At 45.4% G+C, this 23,050-nt stretch overlaps 1 protein-coding gene across 5 annotated transcripts in view; it reads left to right on the top strand.

Moving 5' to 3' along the window:
• The window catches only part of LOC142566349 (AP-5 complex subunit beta-1-like), a 217,896-nt gene extending 196,486 nt beyond the window's left edge, over window positions 1-21,410 (top strand). For all 5 annotated transcript variants that reach the window (XM_075677268.1, XM_075677269.1, XM_075677271.1 and 2 more), the window contains 2 exons: window positions 19,803-19,973; window positions 20,467-21,410. In XM_075677268.1, coding sequence (XP_075533383.1) covers window positions 19,803-19,973; window positions 20,467-20,746 — 451 coding nt within the window. In that variant the 3' untranslated portion in view covers window positions 20,747-21,410. The remainder of the gene's footprint in view (window positions 1-19,802; window positions 19,974-20,466) is intronic.
• The last annotated feature ends 1,640 nt before the right edge of the window (window positions 21,411-23,050 follow it).

Raw genomic sequence — 23,050 nt, forward strand, 5'->3', positions numbered from 1 at the left:
GCGACATCTTCCTGTGCCGACGCTCCTCGTCCCAACAACACTAGTGAACACTGGCGTGAGATAGAGGCCGCCTATCCTGCTCCCTTCGACTCCAGCCCCTCCAATGCACCTGCAGTCACAGTTTCCCTGATCGAGGCAGTTGTCCGCCAGGAGTTTGCAAACATGGGTCTTCACACCATCTGCTCGGCCCATCACCCTGATACCCACCCGGCTTCTTCGATTCCGCCCCGTCCCGCATCTTCTTACCCACCACGTTTCCGCAGCCCGTCTGAATGGTGCACTGCAGACGACAAGCCCATTTGTTTTCACTGCCATCGAATCGGGCACATTTCTCGGTACTGTCGCAGTCGCTGGAGTTCCCCGAACCGGTCTACCTATACTGCCTACTCTCGCCCCCCAGGTGGCCCTTCTCATCCCTATGCTGCCCGCTCTGATAATGCCGCCACAGATTCTCCTGCGCCGAACCGCCCCTATTCTCGTTCGCCTTCGCCCCAACGACGACAATCTAGCTCCCCCCAGCCCCATCACTCCTATTCACCGACTCCCTTCGGACACTGCTCCCAGCTGGAAAACTAGACGATGCAGCGCCTCGAGGTTACGCTGCATTGCTCCCTACGCTGCCAAATCCTCTACTGATGTTGCCTACTCATCTGAACCTTCTTGACGTGCAAGTTGACGGTGTTTCTCTATCTGCTGTCATAGACACTGGGGCGCATTTGTCAGTAATGAGCGCTGACCTTCGTAACCGGCTGAGGAAAATAATCACGCCCGCCACGACGCCTGTTGTCCGTGTCGCCGATGGCGGAACAGCCCCTGTAATTGCCGATCCTTCGCCGATCGCTCCACTATCGTGCTATTCACAGTCATCGCCCACTGTCCCCACGACATCACCCTCGGCTTAGACTTCCTCTCCGCACATTCTGCTCTCATCGATTGTTCTGCCAGTATTCTCTGCCTTGACCTGCCTGTTCTGGATCCCGCTGAACCACACCCCTGTTGCCTCAGTTTCGTCAGCTTCGTTCGCTTGCCACCTTCGGCACTGACTTACGTTGACTTCGTGTCATCCCCACCAGTCCCCGACGGTCGCTACATCGCGGCTCCTATGCAAGACGTCCTCCTTACACACGGGATCACGGTACCTCATACAGTTTTATCTATTACGGCAAATTGCATCTGCCTGCCAGTGATCAATTTTGGCTTGACGACACAAGTGCTGCCACGCGGGATGTCTCTGGCCCAGCTTTGCTCATTCAAGGATCACTCAGTAGCATCTATTGCAGTAGATGAAAATTCAGCCGATGCTCCTCTACCATCGCAGTCGGCAACTTGTACCATCGCCGACTTACAGAAAATGATTGCGCCCGACATGCCGTCTGAGCACGCTTGTGAGCGCTACCGCGTTCTGTTTTCCTACCACGATATTTTTTACTTTAATGATCGTCCTTTGGCCCAAACTACAGCTGTTAAGCATTGCGTTAACACCGGCGATGCCCCTCCTATTCATCGCCGCCCGTATAGAGTATCACCGGCTGAGCGTCAAGTTATTCACGCCGAAGTTCACAAAATGCGTGCCAAGAACATTATTGAACCGTCATGTAGTCCATGGGCATCACCTGTTGTACTGGTCAAAAAGAAGGATGGATCATGGCGCTTTTGCACGGATTATCGGCACCTTAACAGGGTTACCAAAAAGCACGTGTATCCCCTACCTCAGATTGATGACGCCCTTGACTGCCTCCACGGTGCTTGCTATTTCTCCTCTATTGACCTTCGTTCCGGCTACTGGCAGATTGCCGTGGCGTTCTCGACCACGAGAAGACTGCCTTTGTAACACCCGACGGTCTTTATCAATTCAAAGTGATGCTATTTGGTCTATGTAATGCTCCCGGCACTTTTGAACGCATCTACACACCGCTCTACACCTACCGACGCATCTGTTCACCGATATGTCCTCCAGGGCGGCATTCTGTACTGAAGGAACTTCCTCCCTGACGGCTCTGATCTTCTTCTTGTCGTGCCAAAACATCCACGACAGACTGTGCTCTTTGAAATGCATGATGCACCCACTGCAGGACATCTTGGGCACATACGACCACGGTCGCCGCCGCTTCTATTGGCCTGGTCTCGCTCGCTCCGTCCGACGCTATGTTGCTGCCTGTGATCCCTGCCAGCATCAGAAAACACCTCAGGTGCTACCTGCCGGTCATCTCCAGCCGATCACTGTCCCTGTGGAACCGTTCTTTCGTGTTGGATTAGACCTCCTCGGTCTCTTTCCCACGTCATCCTCTGGGAACAAATGGGTAGCCGTCGCAACTGATTACGCCACCCGATACGCTATCATGCGGGCTCTCCCTACCAGTTGCGCCACTGACGTCGCTGACTTTCTCTTGCGTAACATTATCTTACTTCATGGCGCCCCGCGACAGCTGCTTACTGACCGTGGTTGTAACTTCCTCTCGAAAGTTATCGCCGACATTGTGCGTTCCTGCTCCATTCAACACAAGCTGACTACCTCATACCATCCTCAAACCAACGGCCTGACAGAGCGGTGAAACTGTACTCTTACCGATATGCTGTCCAAGTACGTTTCCAAGGACCACCACGACTGGGACATTGCCCTTCCTTACGTCACATTTGCGTACAATTCTTCCCAGCACGACACCGCCGGATTTTCTCCATTTTATCTATTGTACGTTCGCGAACCGACCTTGCCCGTAGACACGGCACTTCCTCCTGCTGCAATCTCAACAAGCGAGTATGCGCGTGACGCCATCGCCCTCGCAGACCATGTACACCAGCTTGCCCGTACTCGACTGACGGCCTCGCAAACCACTCAGCAGCGTCAGTACAATGCCTGCCACTGTGACGTACAGCTTTCGCCTGGTGCGCTCGTGCTCCTGTGGTAGCCCTCTCGTCACGTCGGACTTTCAGAGAAGCTCCTTTTGCGATATACAGGGCCCTACCACGTACTGTGCCAGGTGACGCCTGTGACGTACAAAATTGCTCCTGTGCGTTCAACCTCATCCTCTACTCTGGCATCCAGTGATGTTGTGCACGTCAGTAGGCTCAAGGCTTACTACACTGCTTCCGAGTCCGGCGTTTAGTCGCTCCGGGACGGCACTTTTGCCGCCGGGGGTAGTGCTACGGAATGGTATTTGCGATGACAAAAGAGGCGAGCAGGGTGAAGACGACGACAACGGTTAAAGGCTAGCGTGGGCTGTTGCCTCTTAGCCAAGTGCGGCGTATTGCCTTGTAAATATACTTGTATATAGCTTTTTGTCGGCATCTTCCTACGTAACAATATAACAGCGCTACGTGCTTGCTAGAACAGCTGAAATTTCAAACCAAATGCTGGATGTCCTCCTTGTTGAGGAAGCGACACTCCTGGCTAGAGAGCGAAGGTCACATGCACAAATGTGGCAACATAAAACACAGTGCTAGCTACATCACTCACTATTGCACATGACTTGGGTTAATCATCCAATGTGGAAGGTGCAACTCTGTGAATACACTGCTTAGCAAAAAAACAAAAAAATGAAATTCACCAACGATTACGATACTCCCTAGTGGGAAAGTTGAGCACAGCTGTATATGTGTTTTCATTTTGCGATATATTGGCAAGCGTGGACAATCTGTCTTGTGCGGCATGTTGCAAACGGAGCGGTGTGTGACATGTGGGTGACGCGTGGGCACGATTCACAGCAGCTGCCGCAGACAGACCTCTGCTCATGCAGTGCTTTATTTCCATACAGATTATGCGCGCTACTTGGGCACTATCTCATAGTCATCGTCGCCGCAGAGCCTGTCTTGTGCGGTGCGGCGCTACGCTTTTCTTTCATCCATCACTGTGTCCATTCACTTGGTTATGAGGGACGACGCCAACGCTTAATCACCACAGAAACAAGCGCCTAAGAGTGGCGCTCTTAAACAAAAAAAAGGAGGAGAAGGCAGGGCTTGACGTGTGATCATGATGCTGTCCCTCAGCTCTGGTATTTATCTATTCATTCGCATTACCTTACAGGCCCATTGAAGGGCATTGAGTAAGGAGGTGAACAGTGATTACATGACAAAAATAGCAGATCATTATACAACATTAATACGCAACGAATTTAGGTTATCATGGAATGTTTCATGATTGGAGATTGATGCAATGTGATCAGGGAGACTGTTCTAATGTGCAATAGCTCTTGGTAGTGGTGATGAGTTAAATGCCCTGCATTTGACCATGAACACACATGAAACTAAGTGCGCTGTGAATGCGATGAGATGTGCACACAGGAGCATGAAGCCGCAAACAGTAAATATCATTACTATAAATGTGCCTGTAAAACAGACATAAAAGAGCAATGATGCGGCAATCTTCTAAAGACTGAAATGCAAGGTCTTGTTTTATTCGGGTAATGATCGAATGATTGTCATAGTTGCCAGAGATGAATCTGGCTGCCCTATTCTGAACGGCTTCCAACATACGGATGAGATAATCTTGATATGGTGACCATGTGGATGAAGCGTATTCTAGTTGTGGGTGAACATAAGTAAGATATGCTAGTTTTCGTACATTAGAAGGTGCGTTATGAAAGTTTCTACACAGGTAGCCTAGAGATTGAGAAGCTTTGGATGAGACAGTTGCTACATGTGTTGTCCAGGGTAAGTCCGATGAAAGATAAATGCCGAAATATTTGTACGATGGAGCAGCCGAAACTATGGTATTATTATTCAAATAGTGGAACACTGAGTTGGTGCGCTTTCGACTAAATGAGATCAACTTGCATTTGGAGGTGTTAAGGGACATCTGCCAAGTTATGCACCATCTATAGGTTAGTTCAAGGTCATTTTGGAGCGAAAGATGATCATTGAAACATTTAATATTGCAGTAGATGACGTAGTCATCAGCAAACAACCTAACTGAGGATGAAAAGCAAGCAGGCAAGTTGTTGATAAATATTAAAAAGAGTAATGGACCTAGCACACTACCTTGGGGACACCGGACGTGATGTCATAAAAGTTAGACAAAATGTTGTTGACCACTGTAAATTGCTGACGCGAAGACAAGAAGTTACGTAGCCAAGAGAGTGTCAATGAATCAATACAAAGAGCAGACAATTTGGAAATTAAATGGCAATGAGGTACAGTATGGAATGCCTTCGCGAAATCAAGAAAGAGGCAATCGGTTTGATCGTTAGAGTTCATGTTAAAGTGAAGGTCAGTCGTGAATTCAAGTAACTGAGTGTCACATGAGTAGCCTTTTCTGAAGCCATGCTCATTAGAAACAAAAAACTATTTGATCCAAAGTGACTGTAGATATAAGAAGCTATAATATGTTCAAGTAATTTGCAGCACATGCATATTAGTGAAATGGGCCAATAATTACAGGGCGAGTGCTTGTCACCGGATTTAAATAGGGGTACCTTACCAATTTTCCAGTCCTTGGGCAGCTCATCTGATGATACAGACTGGTTAAAGAGGAAACACAGAAAGCGACTGGAAATATCAGTAATATTCGTCAGTATATTTGAGTTGATGTGATCAATGCCAGATGAAGTAGAAACTTTAAGATTCGTGATGAGGTTTGCAATACCTTCGGCAGTGATGGTGATTGGAGCCATGAAAGGGAAGGGTTGTTCAGGAACAAATGGCACATTGGAACAGTCTCCTTGTGTAAAAACAGACGCGAAATATGCATTGAAAGCAACTGCAGAATCTTCATCAGAAAGTGGAGATTGTTTGCCATAATTATTTGCCAGAATTTTTTAAGATTATTTTTAATAAGTAAGAGCAAGTCCTGTGAATAATATTTCTTCTTGGCTGTGCCTAATGCTTTACAGTAAACTTGTAAGCAATCCTTGTATGTATCCCAGTAGAAGGAAGCATTATTACATTTTGCAGTATTGTAGAAACGTTTCTTTTTATTTTGTAATGTTCTACATTGGTTAGTAAACCAGGGGTTAGTTTCATTGTTGGATAGAGAGATTATCGGCACATGCTTGTCAACTAATTCTAATATTTTTTGCTTAAAAAGAACCCAATTCACATTCAAGGTCCGTGAGGCAAACGACGGCAGAAAAGGTTCATCATAAAAAGCTTCTAGTTCGGTGTTGAATCTATCGTAATTACCATGGTAGAGAAGGCGGGGAAGGAATGTTGCTTGCGGACACTACTCTAGGCAGAGGAGCGAGTCTCCCCATTGGGCATTGGTAGAGCTACTGTATGTTGGTAGCATATACAGTAACTCTAACCATTCGCAGTGACGCTTGCCTCCTGGCAGCATTGGAACAAGACAGTTAATTTCTTCTATCTCCTCCAATAAGGAACCAATTGGAAAACTTCTTTCGATAATGCGCTCCTTAGATGGCATTTTGCAAGTTCCGGTAAATAACCAAAATTTGCAGTGGGACCAAGTAAGGGGCCCTTTAATGAACAGGGGATGGCAGCATATATTTAAAGGAATCCTTTGTCACATGTTGTTCCACGTACGATAAATGATCACTGTTTATCAAATTTTAAATAATATTACATCTCTTGTATATTTGAAAGATATGCTCACTTTAAAGGGGGCCTGATCCACCCCTTGGGCTTGGTGAAAAAACACACTCTACGGATAGCATACACTGCTGTGAACATCTCCGCCAAATTTTACAGTCGTGCCTAGCCATGACTAGTAATATATTTTGTGCTTGCCCCAAGACCTTTGAGTAGTGCCCTCTTGCGTGCGCTGTCAGAGGGGGGACTCCGCTGCCATGCCGCGCGCTTGCTACGTGAAGGCAGTGCGGCTCCTTTGGCCAACCTGCTCTGCTCGAGTTTTCTAAATGTGAGCCTGCAGGTTTGTAGAACAGTGCATACGGAATGTTCCAGGACACTATTTCCTGTGAAATCAAGCGGAGTCGCCACACTTGGTGTTGATTGGTCCTGGCATCATCTGCTATAGTCATCAGTGTGTGCATGTGCGTGTACGGCGTTCATTACTCGTCCTTGCTGTTCTGTTGTCGTGGCGCACTCATAATTATTTGTCGGCCCTTTTTGGACGATGAACTGCAGCATTTGTCCTTCAGCTTGCATCAGTGCCGTTTGTCTGTCTAGCGGGTGCTGCATGTTTGGTTGCACCCCGCTCTGTTGGCCGCAGACATTCCAATTTTGTTGATGCCCAGTGGGATAAGCATATCACAAAAGACGTTTTATTTAATTTTCAGGAAACGAGGTGGTTGCTGCAGTGCGTTAATGCATGCACTAGCTGCTTTTGCTGCATAGACACAAAATGTGGTCTGGAACGTCTAATATAAGGGGGGAACAAAGCTAGTGGGCAAAACAAAGTTACGTAGTCTTGTGCTGCTGTGCTGAACTTCGCAAGCAATGAGAATTAGTGCTAGAAAAACAGGTGACAACCTTTGCTTAGATCCACATTTTCAACATACTTTGTTCTGTAAGTGCGTCACAAGTATTTAAATCTAAAAGAAATAAGTATTGAAGTTCAGGCTAGCTGGCACTTGACAGAATAAGTAGCTGGAGTGCTAAACACACTAGTAAAAAGGGGGAGGGGGAGGGCAGGCTTACAAAGGCACAATGAAAAGTTCTCAGCTGTTACTTCGTTATCTTTATTTAATATCGATAGAGATTTTTAGAATAGGAGCCCCAAAGAGCTTTGCAGGTGTCAGCATTGGGGTACGCAGGAGTGAAGAGTTTTAAAGTAGGGCTTTGCGTTTGTGGATGGCGTCTTGTGCTTGCAGCACTACTACGGCATCAAAGAAAACCTATTATAAGTAATAAAATAAAATATACCATTTTATGATAAGAAGAGTAATTTAAATTTTAGTGTTTTCATGTTCTTAATAGCAATTTAGAGGTTGTCCTATTAGCAGCAAGGAATTTGTTGCATTTAGTTACGAGTAAACAACTTTACGTGACTTCACCAGCCAAGTTAAGCCGTGTTAGGCCTACGAGCCATCAAATGGACAATCTAATTCGGAATCAGCGTTGTCTAAATTAATCAATCTTCATTACACATGTTAGCAGAGAGAAAGTGATAACCGCAGTCGCTTCTCCTAGCTTACGAACTTCATGTGTTACTACGAATCGGGCCCAGTTTGGTGCTAGGTTAGAGCCGTCAAGTCAATGGGTGCCACCATGTTTGTTGGTGCAAAGCTTTTGGGGCAGCTTTTGGGGCTCCCGCTAAATCGGCAAACTAGCGTGCCCAACACAAAACCCGAACGCAGTTTGCATCTCGTGCATGCGCAGTGTCTGCGACGCTGTTCCTTTGGGACCCCAAAACGTTTGCAGCCCCTATTCTAAAACACTCTAATATTTTACAGCGGAGCTGTTAGAACCTCGCTAGGTTTCTAGTGGCGTGCGCAGCTTCGCCAAGCTGGGCGACAGAGAGAGCGAAAGCAGAGTATAAAAATAGCATCACGCAGCATAGTGACGTGGTGAGGGTGGGTGGAGCCTAGCGGGGGAGAAGGAGCGGCGCGCACGTGAGCGAGGAATGCGACTCGGATGCGTGCCCTCTCCTGTGGCGCGCAAGGCAGTAGGGTCACACTGAAAGCGGAGCGTCTAAGCGGACAAGCGGATTTTCAAAGCGGCGAGGCGGCGAGCGCCCGCGCCTGTTCAGACCGGCCGCGTTGTCTGGCTATCCGCGCCGCCGGGAAGGCGGGGCATCTCGCAATTTCTTTAGCAATTTCAGGGACGTGCCGCCATCTCGCGGCACTTTGGGTTTGTGCGCGCACTTTCGATATTTTTTTATTCGTGGGTAGGCGCGCTCCCGTCCGCTATCTACTTCTGCAAAATGAGCTCAGACGAAGAAGACGAGATCATTGGCATTTTACTCGCCACTTGTCTAGTCGATTTTCAAGATTTGTTACAGCGCAACACAATACAAGGACAAAAGAAGGTATAAAGCGACGACACGGTGCCGTGTCGTCGTTTTATACCTTCTTTTGTCCTATTCTTGTGTTGCGCTGTAACAAACCTTACTATGAATCCCAACCAACTGGCCCAACTTTCCGTTTTGACGCTTTTAAATAACAGCAGCGAAAAGCCCAGAGAAAGACATTCGTTTACATTTCTTCACCAGCGCTTCCGCAGTGTCGGGTTCTGATTGGCTGCGGCCAAAGCGGCCAACTTATCCGTGCGGAAAAAAATCGGTCCGGGCGCGATCCGGCCAAGCGGCAGCGTATTTTCCGCAAAGCGGAAAATCCGCGGCCGCTTGGCCGGATCCGCTTGTCCGCTCCGCCTTCGGTGTGAACGTGCGAGGGAGGAGGGCGTTCTTCGGCGGTTGCTAGGGTGCCTTGATGTCCTCCCCACCCGCCGCTCTGTACAGAGTGGAGACGACTGCGGCGCCTACTACGGCGTGGGTCACGCAAATCATGGGCGCCGTAGTAGATGCCTTTGGCGGACGCCATAAAGACACATTGCCAGTGATCGTGTGTCTTGTGTGCGGTTTGGCACTATACTGGCCTTCCCTCAGCTCCGCTGGTATCTGTTGTTTGTGATAGCAGAGCCATGCATAATTATTTATTTCTATGCTGATAGAGTGATGCCTTCCGAGTGGTCTCCGGTAGTCTGAAAGTTCATTGAACAGAAATAGTCCTATGCTAACCTAAACGCATCGTGTCGCATTTGTCGCATCGAAAAAAGAAAGTGACGGGAATGCGGCATGCTTTTCAAGAGGCAACGACCATATGTTGTCTCACCGCAATGTCGTCTCACCACAATGTCTGAATGGGCCCTCGGGGCTCGGTGCTCCAGAGGGAGCTATTCAACGCACTGTTAACTCTTGAGAGGGCTTGAGATTTTGTGGCGAATGGACGTGCTTTTTAGGGCTCCGTGGCGACGACGAAATCATAAGTTTTTGTGCATGCTTTGAGCTTGCTTCTGTTTTTGATTTGCATATTTTTTTTAGCTTTTAAATAGTAATTGGGTGGTTTCCCTTTCTTTTCTTTCTTGTATTTCGTGTGCGCGGGTGTGTTTCATGTACATTTCGCTTTGCAGGATGGTTAGAGCGTCCTTTCGCGCCATGTGCTTCAACACGTGCAGCCGAGTGGGACGTTGAGTGTTTGTAGCCTTTAAATGGTAGCTTGGAGGTGGCAAGACTAATAGCTATTAGTGGTTTTGCTGTGTGTGTTTTGGTAGGAAAGTGAGAGCGTGGTTGAGTGCGTGCGAGAGCGTGTCATACCTTGGGTCTCCGCGGCATTGATTGCTTTTGAAACATTGGTGAGAGTTGCTTTGCGACATTTTGAAGATTTGGATCCTGTGTGTATCGGTTTTTGCTAAAAGGCACGTGCTCTGCATTATTACAGTATTATAGTATTTGCATTAGAAAAAGGCGTGCAATACATGGCAAGAAAGCCGGGAAAGCAGGCAGTATGTGGGGGGTCCCTCAAGGCAGATTAGGGGACGGACGAGAATGGAGAGGGAACCGAGTCAACTGGCACACACTGTGATGTCGATACTAGGCCGTAGAAAATGGAGGCTCTCCAGGAAGAGCTTGTCAAACAGGTGGAAGAGCTCAAAAATGAGCTAAATAGCGAGCGTGATGCACGGAATGTAGTTGAAAAAAGACATGAAGCAGCCGAGGAAAACCTGAACAGAGCCGCCATTGTGAACGAGAATGGTCGTGACAATGGAACGCAGTGCCCCGACATGACAGGAGAGAAAGTGCCATCAAAGTACGTGGAATGCGTGCAACGCGGTGAATGGTTAGCTGGAAAGAGCGGCACCTACCTTGAGGCTGCCATGTGGAAAAAGCAGGAGGAGGAGGAGGAGGAGGAGGAGAAACTTTATTATTGCAGAAACCGTTGCGCGGTTTATTCCTGGGTGGTTCCCTGTGACAGGGCTCCACTGGCGATGTACAGGGGACAATGCCTCTTGTCGAGTCTGAATCACGTGGAAAAGAATAAAGGGAAGCAGGGAGAGGTAGGAGAGAGTGAAAGGGTGAAAAGTGGGCAGAGATTGAGGAGCAGTTAAATAGAGAACAGATAGGGGTGTATACAGTTAGAGAAATGCACCTTAGCGACTCGGAAGAGCCGCCAGTGATTGAGAATTATGTTTGAGAAGGGTGCAACAGAACTAAGAAAGAAAGAAAGGGAGGGGGAGTCAGAATGCTCATCCATCAGGGAGCCAAATGGAAAAGAGTAAATTCAAAATGTCAAGAGCATCTTTGGTTATCAGGTACAATGAGTGGGAAAAAAACTTGGCTGGGCATTACATATTTGTAGACTGGAAATAATTGCGCAGAGAAGAATAAAGAGTTAGTAGAATGCATAAATGCTGATATTAAGGATTTCGGGAATCATGCTGAAATTATCGTATTAGGTGACATGAATGCCCGCATACAGGATTTAGATGGCTATACCGACAACAACGGGAAATTAATGCTAGACCTTTGTGAGCAACATAACTTCGTTATCATGAATACAAGGCCTAAGTGTGAAGGGCAGATCACGTGGGAAGTGAGAAACAGGCAATCAACCATTGATTACTGTCTGATGACAGAAGGAATTCATGATAAGTTGAGAGAAATGGTCATTGATGAGGAAGGGTATAGCAGCATAGGGAGTGACCATAAACACATCATTTTGAAAATGGTATATGTAGTTGGGAAAGAGAGCAAGGAGTGCAAAATGGCCCAGTCCAAATTTGAACACTGAAAAAATAACAAATATAGTCATTAGAGTCGAGGAAGAACTTGGCAAATGGCCAAATAAAGATTAGGAATATAGTGAGCTTCTAAGCGTAATAACGACAGAAATACGGAAAGAGAAACAGCGTGTTCGTTGGAAAGGAAAAAAGAAACCGAAAAGCTGGTGCAACAGGAAGATATGAGAAGCGATCGCCGAACGAGGGAAAGCATCCCGGGAGCACAGGCAGGCAAAGAAGGCGCAGTTGCCGCAGGATGAAGTAGCCAGTAAATGGGAAATATACCGAGAGAAAAAGTCTGTGATTCAAATACTGGTGCAAGCAAAGATAAAAGGTGAAAGTGAATGTTGGTTATCAGAAATACGTGAGAAAAAGAAGGCCACACCTAGAATGTTTTGGAAGCACATAAAGTTATTAGGCAGGAAGTCAACATCAATACAACATATCCTAGACGAAGATGGAAACAAACTGGAAGGGGAAGCGGCTCTAAATTGCATCCAAAAAATAACAGCCAAATCTTTCCAAGGCAATACGAGGTTGTATTCGAAACAACAAAAGAAGAGCATGAAAGAGAACCAGATGGAAAAGGAGCTGGTGCTGACAAATTTCAACTGGAAGAAAGCCGAAGAGAAACTTCCTAAGCACACAGCCACAGGGCTAGACGAGGTTCCCGTTAGGCTGATTAATGAACTAGGACCAAAAAGTAAGGAAGCTCTGGTGAAAACAGTGGAAAAAACTTTAAGAGAGAAGAATAGCAGACAGTTGGCACCAAAGTAGAATGAATATAATTTATAAAGGTAAGGGGGAGAAAGATAGAATTCACTCGTATAGACTGTTGACCATTACATTGGTAACCTACAGGCTAGCAATGCAGGCAATCGAATTAAAGCTTCAAGCTTGGGCAGAGAATAATGGCATTTTGGGAGAACTTCAGAATGGCTTCAGAATAGGTAGGCGTTTAGATGATAACTTATTTGTTCTTACTCAGTGTATTGAAATATCAAAAGTAGAAAGCAGACCGTTATATGTGGCCTTTTCAGACATTACAGGAGCATATGACAACGTAGACCGCAACATCTTGTGGGATATTCTGGAAGGGGAAGGCTTAGGTAATGATTGTCTACAGCTTTTGAGAGAGATTTACCTAGAAAATACCGTTTGCGTTGAGTGGGAAGGGATGAGGAGGGAGGAGAAAGTTCATACCAACAAGGGACTGAGGCAGGGGTGCCCTTTAACCCCACTGCTGTTTATGACGTACATGGTGAGGATGGAGAGGGTGCTAGAAGGAAGTAATATCGGGTTTAATCTCCCATACAAACAGGCGGGCACAGTAGTAGAGCAGCAGCTTCCAGGTTTATTTTATGCGGACGACATTGTGTTGCTAGCTAACAAGGAAAGTGATTTGCAACGTCTGGCTAATATCTGTGGACAGGAAGGCAAAAATTTAGGTTTGAAATTTAGTGTTAGAAGATCAGATCTTACGGTATTCAACGAAAACAGTGAAAAGACAGTGGCAATACAGGGCTAGGAAATATCTTGGGTAAGAGAATATAAATACCTTGGTATATGGATAAACGAAGGCAATAGATATATGGAAGCACAAGAAAAAACAATAACAATAAAGGGGAAGAGAAATGCAGACATAATGGAAGCACAGAGTGCTATGGGGATACAATAGGTACGAGGTGCTCCAGGGTATGTGGAAAGGTGTAATGGTTCCAAGACTTACTTTTGGAAATGCGGTTGTTTGCTTTAAATCAGGGGTACAGTCAGACAGGACTCGATAGAAACCAAAGGTCAGTGGGTCGCGCACATTGGGCGCCCACGGGAAGACTACAAATTAAGCTGTGCAGGGTGATATGGGCTGGACTAGTTTTGAAGTGAGGGAAGCTCACAGTAAAATTGATTATGAAGAACGACTGAGGAATATGGAAGAAAGTAAATTGGTTGGGAGAGTGTTTAGGTATCTGTACAGCAAAAACATTGATTCACAGTGGAGGAAAATAACTAGGAAGCTTACCAGCAAGTATGCGGCCTGTAGGGTGGGCAACAGAGCAACAAAAACATTAAGTGGAAAGTCAGAGAGGCTGAAATAATCTCATGGGTGGCGCCAATGGAAAAGAAACCTGCCATGAGTAACTACTTAAGAGGAAAAAAAAAAACGAAATCAGGAAAGAAAGAATTTGTGATAACTCAAAGGGAAGCTCATTACTTTTCGAAGCGAGATCGGGATGCCCTTAACCACGCACCTATACAGCGAGATATAAGAAGGAAGAAGAAGCATGTGCTTGCTGCGGTAAAGCTAGGTAAATGATGGAACATGTTTTATTACAATGTGATGACATCTGCCCAGCAGTCGATTTAGGCACCACTGGCCTCCTTGAAGCCCTTGGGTTCAGTGAGAGCAGGGGAAAAGTAAACATGTCCGCAATAGAGATTAGTATGAGGAAATTGGAAGTTTGGTGGAAGAAAAGTAGGGAAACAACAAAAAAAACGGAGATGTACGAAAGCAAAGCTTGCAATACGGGGTCAGAAAATTTGGTTATGGGAGTTCATATTGTTTTTTTGTTTATTTCTTTTTTAACCTAGGTAGGACATTAGGCAGTATAATAGCAAGAGCTTGGTGGTGCAACCCGCCGCCCCGTTCCATAGGGGATACTCATAAAATCCACCCATCCGTCCGTACGTCCGTCCGTCCATCGATCCATCCATCCATGCATCAATCGATCGATCGTTTTGAAAAACGAAAGCAACGTCGGAATTTGCTTTCTGTCATCTTTTCGACTGCATTTCATACCTCCAACCGCTCAGCTGCCTCCTCGAGCAACGCCAACACAACAATGGAAGTTAATTTCAAGCGGTATTTTCTCGAATTGGACTATGGATTGGATCCGATCTTGCCATTTCGTAACCGCAGTGTCCGTTTGGATCCAATCCAATCCACCAGACGTGCTTTGCGAAGTCTGTCTCGTAGCGAGCGCATGACCGCTCGAACTGCACACCTCTCATCGCGTTCTGCCCCTAGCAGACGACGTGCTTGGTTTCAAAATGATTGACCAGAGCGTTTCGTCATTTTGATGTAACCAAAAACGTGGCCGCACCCTGCGGCTGATTACGTTGGCGCAGCCAATCGCGTGTGGCGAGACTGAATGCGCTCTCCGAACAGCGATCTGTGATCGCGCCCCTGGTTGCAAGATGTCAGTCTATTTGAGAGCCTCCTTCTTTTTAAATTATGGGGTATTACGTGCCAAAACCACTTTCTGATTATGAAGCACGCCGCAGTGGAGACTTGGAAATTTTTACCACCTGGGGTTCTTCTCCGTGCACCTAAATCTAAGTACACGGGTGTTTTCGCATTTCACCTCCATCTATATGCGGCCGCTGTGGCCGGGATTCGATCCCACGACCTCGTGCTCAGCAGCCCAACACCATAGCCACTGAGCAACCACGGCGGGTAAGCCTCCTTCTACAGCATTTTCAGTAATATACATATTTTTGGTCACACCGTCTGCGGATACATAACAAAGAAGAGTAAAAAAAAAAGGCAGCAGATCGAAAAAGTTGGAATCTATATACAGCAAAGCTTTGTGTAAGTGCATAAAAAAATCTAAACACGAGCTTCTGGTTGCTCAGTGGCTATGGTGTTGGGCTGCTGAGCACGAGGTCGCGGGATCGAATCCCGGCCACGGCGGCCGCATTTCGATGGGGGCGAAATGCGAAAACACCCGTGTGCTTAGATTTAGGTGCACGTTAAAGAACCCCAGGTGGTCAAAATTTCCGGAGCCCTCCACTACGACGTGCCTCATCGTCAGAAAGTGGTTTTGGCACGTAAAACCCCAAATATTATTATTATTATAAACACGAGCTTGTGTTTTTCTGGTTCCTGTTGTTGTTCCCTTGCATGGCCACCGCTGCGGATGGATGGATGGATGGATGCTATGAAACGGGGTGGTGGGTTGCGCCACCAAGCTCTTGTTCTTATTTTGCTTAATGCTGTACCTATATTTTTGCGAAAACACAGAAACACAAATAATTCTCTGCATCAAACTTTTTGAACCATTACAGGAAACTGTTATTGTACGCTTCTGTTGTTTATGATTGAATTGGATAAACTTTGGTATGTTGTTTGTGATCTCCCTACTTTTCTGCCACCAAACCTCCAATCGCCTATTACTAATCTCTGTTGCGAACGTGTTTACTTACTCCCTGCTATCCCTCAACCCAAAGGCTCCAAGGAGGCCAGAGGAGCCTAAACCGGCAGCTAGGTAGATATCTTCACATTCCACTAAAACATGTTATATCGTTACCCTAGCTTTACCGCAGCAAGCACATGCTTCTTCGTCCTTGGTGTACCTCGCTCTATAACTACGCGTTCTAAAGCATCCTGACCTCGCTTCGAAAAGTAAGGAACTTCCCTTTGAGTTATCATAAATTGTTTCTTTTCTGGTTTCGTTTTTTTCCCTTTTAGGTAGTTACTCGTAGCAGGTTTCTTTTCCATTGCTGCCACCCATGAAATTGTTTCAGCCTCTCTCACTTTGCGTTTGACGTTCTTTGTTGCCATGTTACTGACCATACCAGTGGCATACTTGCTGGTAAGCTTCCTAGCTCTTTTCTTACACTGTGAGTCAATGTTTTTTCTGGAGGAATACCTGAATACTCTTGCAACTCATTTACTTTCTTCCATATTTCTCAGGATCGTTCTTCAAAATCGATTTTTCTCTGAGCTTCCCTCGCTTCAAAACTTGTCCAGCCCGTATCACCCTGCACAGCTTCATTACTAGTCTTCTCATGAGCGCCCAATGCAAGCTGTCCCACTAACCTTTGCTTGCCATCGAGTCATGATTGTACCCCTTACTTCAAGCAAACAACCGCATTTCCAAATGTAAGTCCTGGAACCATTACACCTTCACGCATACCCCAGAGCACCTCATACATATATATATATATAGTGTATCCCTGTCGCACTCTGTGTTTCATTATGGCCACGCTTTTCTTCCCCTTTGCTATTACTGTTTTTTTCCTGTGTTTCCATGCATCTCAACCTTCGTTTACCATACAACAAGGTATTTGTGTTCTTTTACCCGAGGTATTTCCCGGCCCTGTATTTCCACTGTCTGTGCACTGTTTTCATTGAATACCGTAAGATCTGATCTTCTAACACTAAATTTCAAACCTAAATTCTTGCCTTCCTGTCCACAGATATTAGCCAGACGTTGCAAATCACTTTGCTTGTTAGCTGGCAACACAATGTCGTCCTCATAAAGCAAACCTGTAAGGTGCTGCTGTACTATGGTGCCCGCCTGTTTGTATGAGAGAATAAACACGATATTGCTTCTCTTAGTGCTTTTTCCACCCTTACCATGTATATCATAAACAGTAGTACGTGGGGACAGAGGGCATCCTTATATGTGTCCCCTGTTGATATCAACTTTCTCCTGGCTCCTCATTCCTTCCCGTCCAACACAAACGGTATTTTCTAGGTAAATCTCTCTCAAAAGCTGTATATACAGTAGTTGCCTATACCTTCACCTTCCAGAATATCCCACAAGATGTTGCGGTCTTCGTTGTCATACGCTCACGTAATCTCTAAGAAAGCCACATGTAATGGTCTCCTTTCTTCTCTGTATATTTCTATGCACTGAGTGAGAACGAATAAGTTATCATCCAGATGCCTACCAATTCTGAAGCCATCCTGAAGTTCTCCCAATATGCCAGTTTGTTCTGCCCATGCTTGCAGTTTTAATTTAGTCGCCTGCATTGCTAACCTGTATATTACTGATGTAATGGTCGACGGTCTATATGAGTGAATTCTTTATCAATTCATTCTTATTTTTCACCAGCTGTCTGGTATTCGCCTATCTTGTGAGCTTTTTTCTGCGGCTTTCAACCGAGCTTCCTTACTTTTTTGTCCTAGCTCATTAATCAGCCTAACGGGAACCTCTTCTAAACCTGTGACTGTGCATTTAAGAATTTGCTCTTCAGCTTTGTTCCAGTTGAAAAGTAGGTAATATAGACCTTCCAGAAGTGCTTAGATTTAAAGTGGATGGAAGCGTCAACCGGATGCATGGAGGTGAGCGCCATCTGGTCGTGGTAGGCTGTAATGACCCTACAAAGAATAAACATATATCGCTCCTCACTCAGAACATTGCTTCATACGTTGGGGAAAGTACGTTGGTCGTGGTGGGCTGTAATGAACCTACAAAGAATAAACATATATCGCTCCTCACTCAGAGCATTGCTTCATACGTTGAATAAATATAAACACCATGCCCCGCATAGTTTACCGAAGACACCGGGGGGAAAACAACTAAATGCATTGTATAGCACATAAGAATTGTGAGAAAGCGAGTATTGAGTAACTGTTTTCAGAGCACATAAGCAATTTGCACAGTTAAAATTTTCAGTACATGCCACCAAAAGGTAGCCTTCACTGGTTCAAGATTTGAAATATCTGCAGTTGTTGCTCCTGCCGGGAAGCAAGTAATAGTGTAGCTCTTATTCAGGAATGGCCTGAAAATGAAATTGACAAACTCGGAAGTGACACATGCCTTTAAAAAAAAGTCAGATCAATGGTATATTGGTATTGAAATGGCTCTGCACGTTCGAACAAGGTCCTTTTCATGAACATATCTACGATGAGTCGTGATTGTACAATGAAATTTGTCAGTTATACATGTAAGAGGTGTGATTAGATTTTTGATGGTTATAAGGTACTGAGACTGTAGCGCTATTTAGGCTATCTCTGTACAGAGATGAAATGGTTCCAGCACTTAAGAATTCAATGATTTCATGCCAAAGGCACACCAGTCGTTGTGCACGGCTGATTATGTTTATCCGGACTTCTCTCCTCGCCCACAGGTTAAATATAGCAAGCTGATTGTGTTTTCACAATATGGATTGCAAGATATGCAAGTTGTGCAAGCGGAAATTTGTTAGTGCGGTAACTGCCCAGCACCAGGCCTTGGCCGCAACATGAGCGTGTATGGCGAATCCCGCGTGTCGTCCGCTGCAGCGCATCCCGAAGAGGTACAAAAGACAATCCTCGCTTGACAAGCAGGGGATACGTAGTAAAGAAAAGCATTACATACATGGCCACTCTATTAAGAAAGAAAATTTAGCTTCAGCTGTAGATTTGTTTCACTTTACAGCGTGCAGCCGAAATTGCCGGCTTTCAAGAACGGGGGGAGGGGGACAAGTGTGGGATGAAAGAGGTGGATGCTTTCTTGGGTTTTTTTTTTGTGTGTGAGTGTGTGCCTGCATGTGAGTGCCTTCTTGCACTCCAATGCTGTTACTAAGGTGGATTACCAACTAGCTAAGCCAGAACTTGTTGCATACTTATAAAGAGATCTCCTTATCCACCTAACTCAAGTTAACGGTGCTAAGATCTGGCCTAGCTTTCCTCATTGTGTTGAACCTAATTACCTATATTAAAACAGACATGCCTCAGATCTTTTTGTGCAGTGATTTGAATGCCCTCCTATGCACTGTAATGCTTTTTTTTCTGAACTCAACAGTGAGTTTCAACATGATATTCGTTGGTTTGATAACCACCATAATTTTTCACCTGAACAATAAGTGTTTTCTTAAGATTGTGTGGGTCTCACACGTGCCCTTGGGGCAAAGGAACGGCAGCACAGTAGTGCAAACAATCACAAGGGAATTTAGTGCACCTTTCATACACTTATGCCTGCTAGCCGAAATATTATCCACAGAATACGCCGATGGCCGCGCGACAAATCTGAGAAATCTGACTCACCGCGACTGGATATCGAACGAATATTTTCGCCCCATGCTGGACACCAACGCCTGGTCGTTCGCGTGTACGGTCATGCGAACGGTGGTGCGTTCGAACAATCGTGTTTGTCCATTCCGGTGTTCTGCTCCTAGGCCTCGCGAGACGGTCTCGCAGAAGCATGGCTCGGCACATGCACGGAACGTGCGCGCCGCTTGCCGAGCCTGAGAGGAAGACGCGGGAGCCATGCGGGGAAAACATCAGGGGACGCGTGAGAGTCGAGCGGCGCCCCAAGATCGAGATCTGCCAGATAGCTGATGTGGCTGGATCTCTTGTGCAGCACAGTGCACTAATCGGTATACGCAGAAAGTTATGGAATTTAAACCTGTTGTTGGGCCTTAGATGCACAGCTGCCTTGGCTGCACTTAATGATCATTTTACGCAGGGCTGAATTCACAAGCCTGGACAGCTGCAGTCATGTGTGCTGGCTGGAGCCACTGCAAGTGCGCTTTGAAGACCTGCTGCTCCCACTACCCATTCCAGAGCCTCTTCCGGATGAGGTTCACCCATCACCAGACACCTACCGGGCTATGGTCTGGCACAGTCTATGGGAACAGTATGCTGTTTTTTTCACAATAGTCTGCTAAGCCATGCTTGTAACAATGCACTTGTGAGCAGCCTTTTCCTCGGTTGTGTTATTAGGTTTTGAAAACATGCTTAAGGTTGTAGTAATGTTTGTGGCCTCTTCAAAAATGCTAAAGAGAAATATGGTATGTCAGGCTGGAATGATAGGCGACTTAGAACTGCATAAGAATTTAATTTTGCATGTAATTTAATTTTTTGTCGTAGCGTGCACTTGTGCACTGCGTGGGTCTGGTCTTGGTTTTGCATTATTTCTGTTGCTTTTATTCTCATCCTTTTTGTTTGTCCATGGACTAAGCTGAGGGATTGAACTTGTGTATTCTTTCCTGTCTTCTGTCTGTTTGTTCTCATGCCGCTTTGAATCCTGTAAAATTTGCAGCTATTTTTTGTAGATAATGTTCACGCTAATCTACTTTGTTTTCCTGCAACTGTCAGTGAGACAAGTTTTTTTTTTCTCTTGGCTGCAGGCTCAATGTCTCCCCTGAAGCACAGCTGTCGACCCTGCGGCTATGCCCGAGTCCTCCCAGTCAGCAGCTTTGGCTGCAACTATGTGAGGGCCTGGCACCCTTTGTGGTACGTTGGCAGCCACGTGGATTGCAGGCAGCATTTGTGGTGCCCAGGAGGATTCATGTGTTGCTCTCCTTGAGAGCTTGTGGACCGCACCTGATTGCCTCCTTGATGGTCGAGGATTGGCGGTTATTGCCTAGGGTGCAAACATTTCTGCAGTCCTTGTGCACACTCTCCTAGAATTACTCGCATTGTCTACACTGCAAAACTGCTGACTTGCACTGCTGTTCCATTCAAGCACCTGCTGAAGAGGGCAGATGACAGAGTACAATGTGTTTCTGCCTCTACCTTTTGTTTATACATGCTGGTACTAACACGCTACTCTGAATGTGTTTACCAGCATGCCCTGCAAACAATTATATGGTTGATAGATTTTATATGAACTCTCTAGTTTGGCGATGTTCATAATGTACAGGGAAGTTTATGTGTATACTCTAGGAAATAGTGAGAATACTGTTTGCTACTTGTACTGTCTGGGCCTTTTGCTGTTGCTAATGTGAGAAAAACATTGCATGAGGAGTTTGGTAAATATATGCATAGTATTTTTAGCAGTATGTAGCTCACAGCAGGCTATCTTTCACCGTCAATTAATAGGCAATGGTAATAGTTCATTGTCAATTGAACTCATGTTCCAGTCATTGTTACTTGAATACAGCATGAAAATGCAACACAGACAGTAAATAAGATCCCCATAGAACCAACTTTGGATTGATATCTTTTTAAGCATCCCTCAGCATATCATGTTATGTAGTAATTGATACACACACAATATATACGTATTAAATATTTACATATGCACATGCTTATTGTTTTTCACGAGTTTTCATTAAATATTGATACCTTATTTTTTATTTGATCCGTCTTACTTTCTTTAGATGCTACTTCCATCCAGCTCTGTTGGTATTTACATTCTTCGTCTTCACTGCTGCCACCCTCCGAAGATTGCACAAAGCAGAGGCATGTTTTGGGAGATATAACTGATGTACTTTAAAACTTGGAAGTTGCACAGACCCCACATCACAAACACGTGATCTGTTAAGTAGAATCTCGGTGATGCATCACGCCTGATACGAATTTCGGGATGATACGAATTTTTCATAAGTCCGGCCCAAGTCTGTTTGAGAGACTTGTGCCTTTGGCCCTGAGGGTATACTAAATAACATGATCTTGAATTGTAGCGCGAAGTGGCACAGACAGAAACTAGAAGCAGACAGGACGAGCGCTAACTCGATTTTTATTGAAACTATCAACATATATATAGGTGATTGAAAATACCGCAGCATATGAACATGACAAGGTCTAAAGACATCAGTTAAACGTATCAAGAGGTAGGGAAGCCAAAAAGAAAACAACAAAAAGATACTACTTGAGATTAACACACGTGCTGTGAAGATATTGAAATTCACATTCTAACAAAAATAATGATGCGTGGCTAGCGAAAGTCTCTCCTAATCTTTAATGTGAAATGCCTCGATTATTTCCCGTGTGGTTTGGCATTTGTGTCTTGAAAGAATTTTTGTGTCTTCAACCAAAGGTCTACAAACGCAATTGAAACAATGGGACGCTAGATGTGAAGTATTAGGGTTGTTAAGTGATTGTTTGTGTTCTTTTAGTCTAATGTTAATACACCTGCTGCTCTGTCCAATGTAAGTTTTCCCGCACTTAAGTGGTATCTGATAAACTGTACCAGTGTTAGGCACTAAAGGGGACACATGTCTAACGCCGCAATCATTTTTTCTTTTTTTGCCACCCTGTTCAATTTTCCTATTTATCGTAGGGCACATGATAGACAATTTGCGGGGGGCCGAGAAAACTGTACTGACCACCATATCTATTGTCTACATCACGACCTACTGTATAAAGGTCTACATACTGTAAACCATGGGACAACCTATGTACACAGGGCACCACAGCACACCTTTTTTCCTTTTTCTGTTTTTATTGTTCCTTAGCGGGGCTTTTTACCCATTTCAAAAGCTTATGAAATGGGTAAAAAGCCCATTTACCCATTTTACCCATAGCTCCTCTGGCTCTTGTCATGTGCGGCCATTTTTAAGGGGGCGGGGCGTACGCCTCCTAATATATATTGTGCTTTTTTTTTTGTCTGTCTCGTGTTGAGGTTTCAAGAAAAATTGAAATTTCAAATTTACAGCGCTAATTCCCTTGTATGGTTTACATTTCTATGCAATCCTGTGCTTTCTTTAGCAGTATTATGCAGCTTTTCGGTCGTTTTCAAACGCACTGCGACTTTACCAGGAGCTGCCAATCACAGGTGAGACAGTCTTGCCGCGTCACTAAAATCCGCGACATTCGCTATCCTTATCTCCGTATTCCGCGCCTTCCGTCATCTTTGGTGCCGGTTGACAATTCGGAACGTTTCTGCCATTACGTCCGTCGGATTGCAAGATATGAAGTAGCTTTGCCGCCGCAAATAAACAGATTCCCTTGCTCAAATCATGTCCTTATCAACACCAGGCAGCAGTT

This window comes from Dermacentor variabilis, unplaced genomic scaffold (assembly GCF_050947875.1).
Source record: "Dermacentor variabilis isolate Ectoservices unplaced genomic scaffold, ASM5094787v1 scaffold_12, whole genome shotgun sequence".
NCBI classification, from domain to species: domain Eukaryota; kingdom Metazoa; phylum Arthropoda; class Arachnida; order Ixodida; family Ixodidae; genus Dermacentor; species Dermacentor variabilis.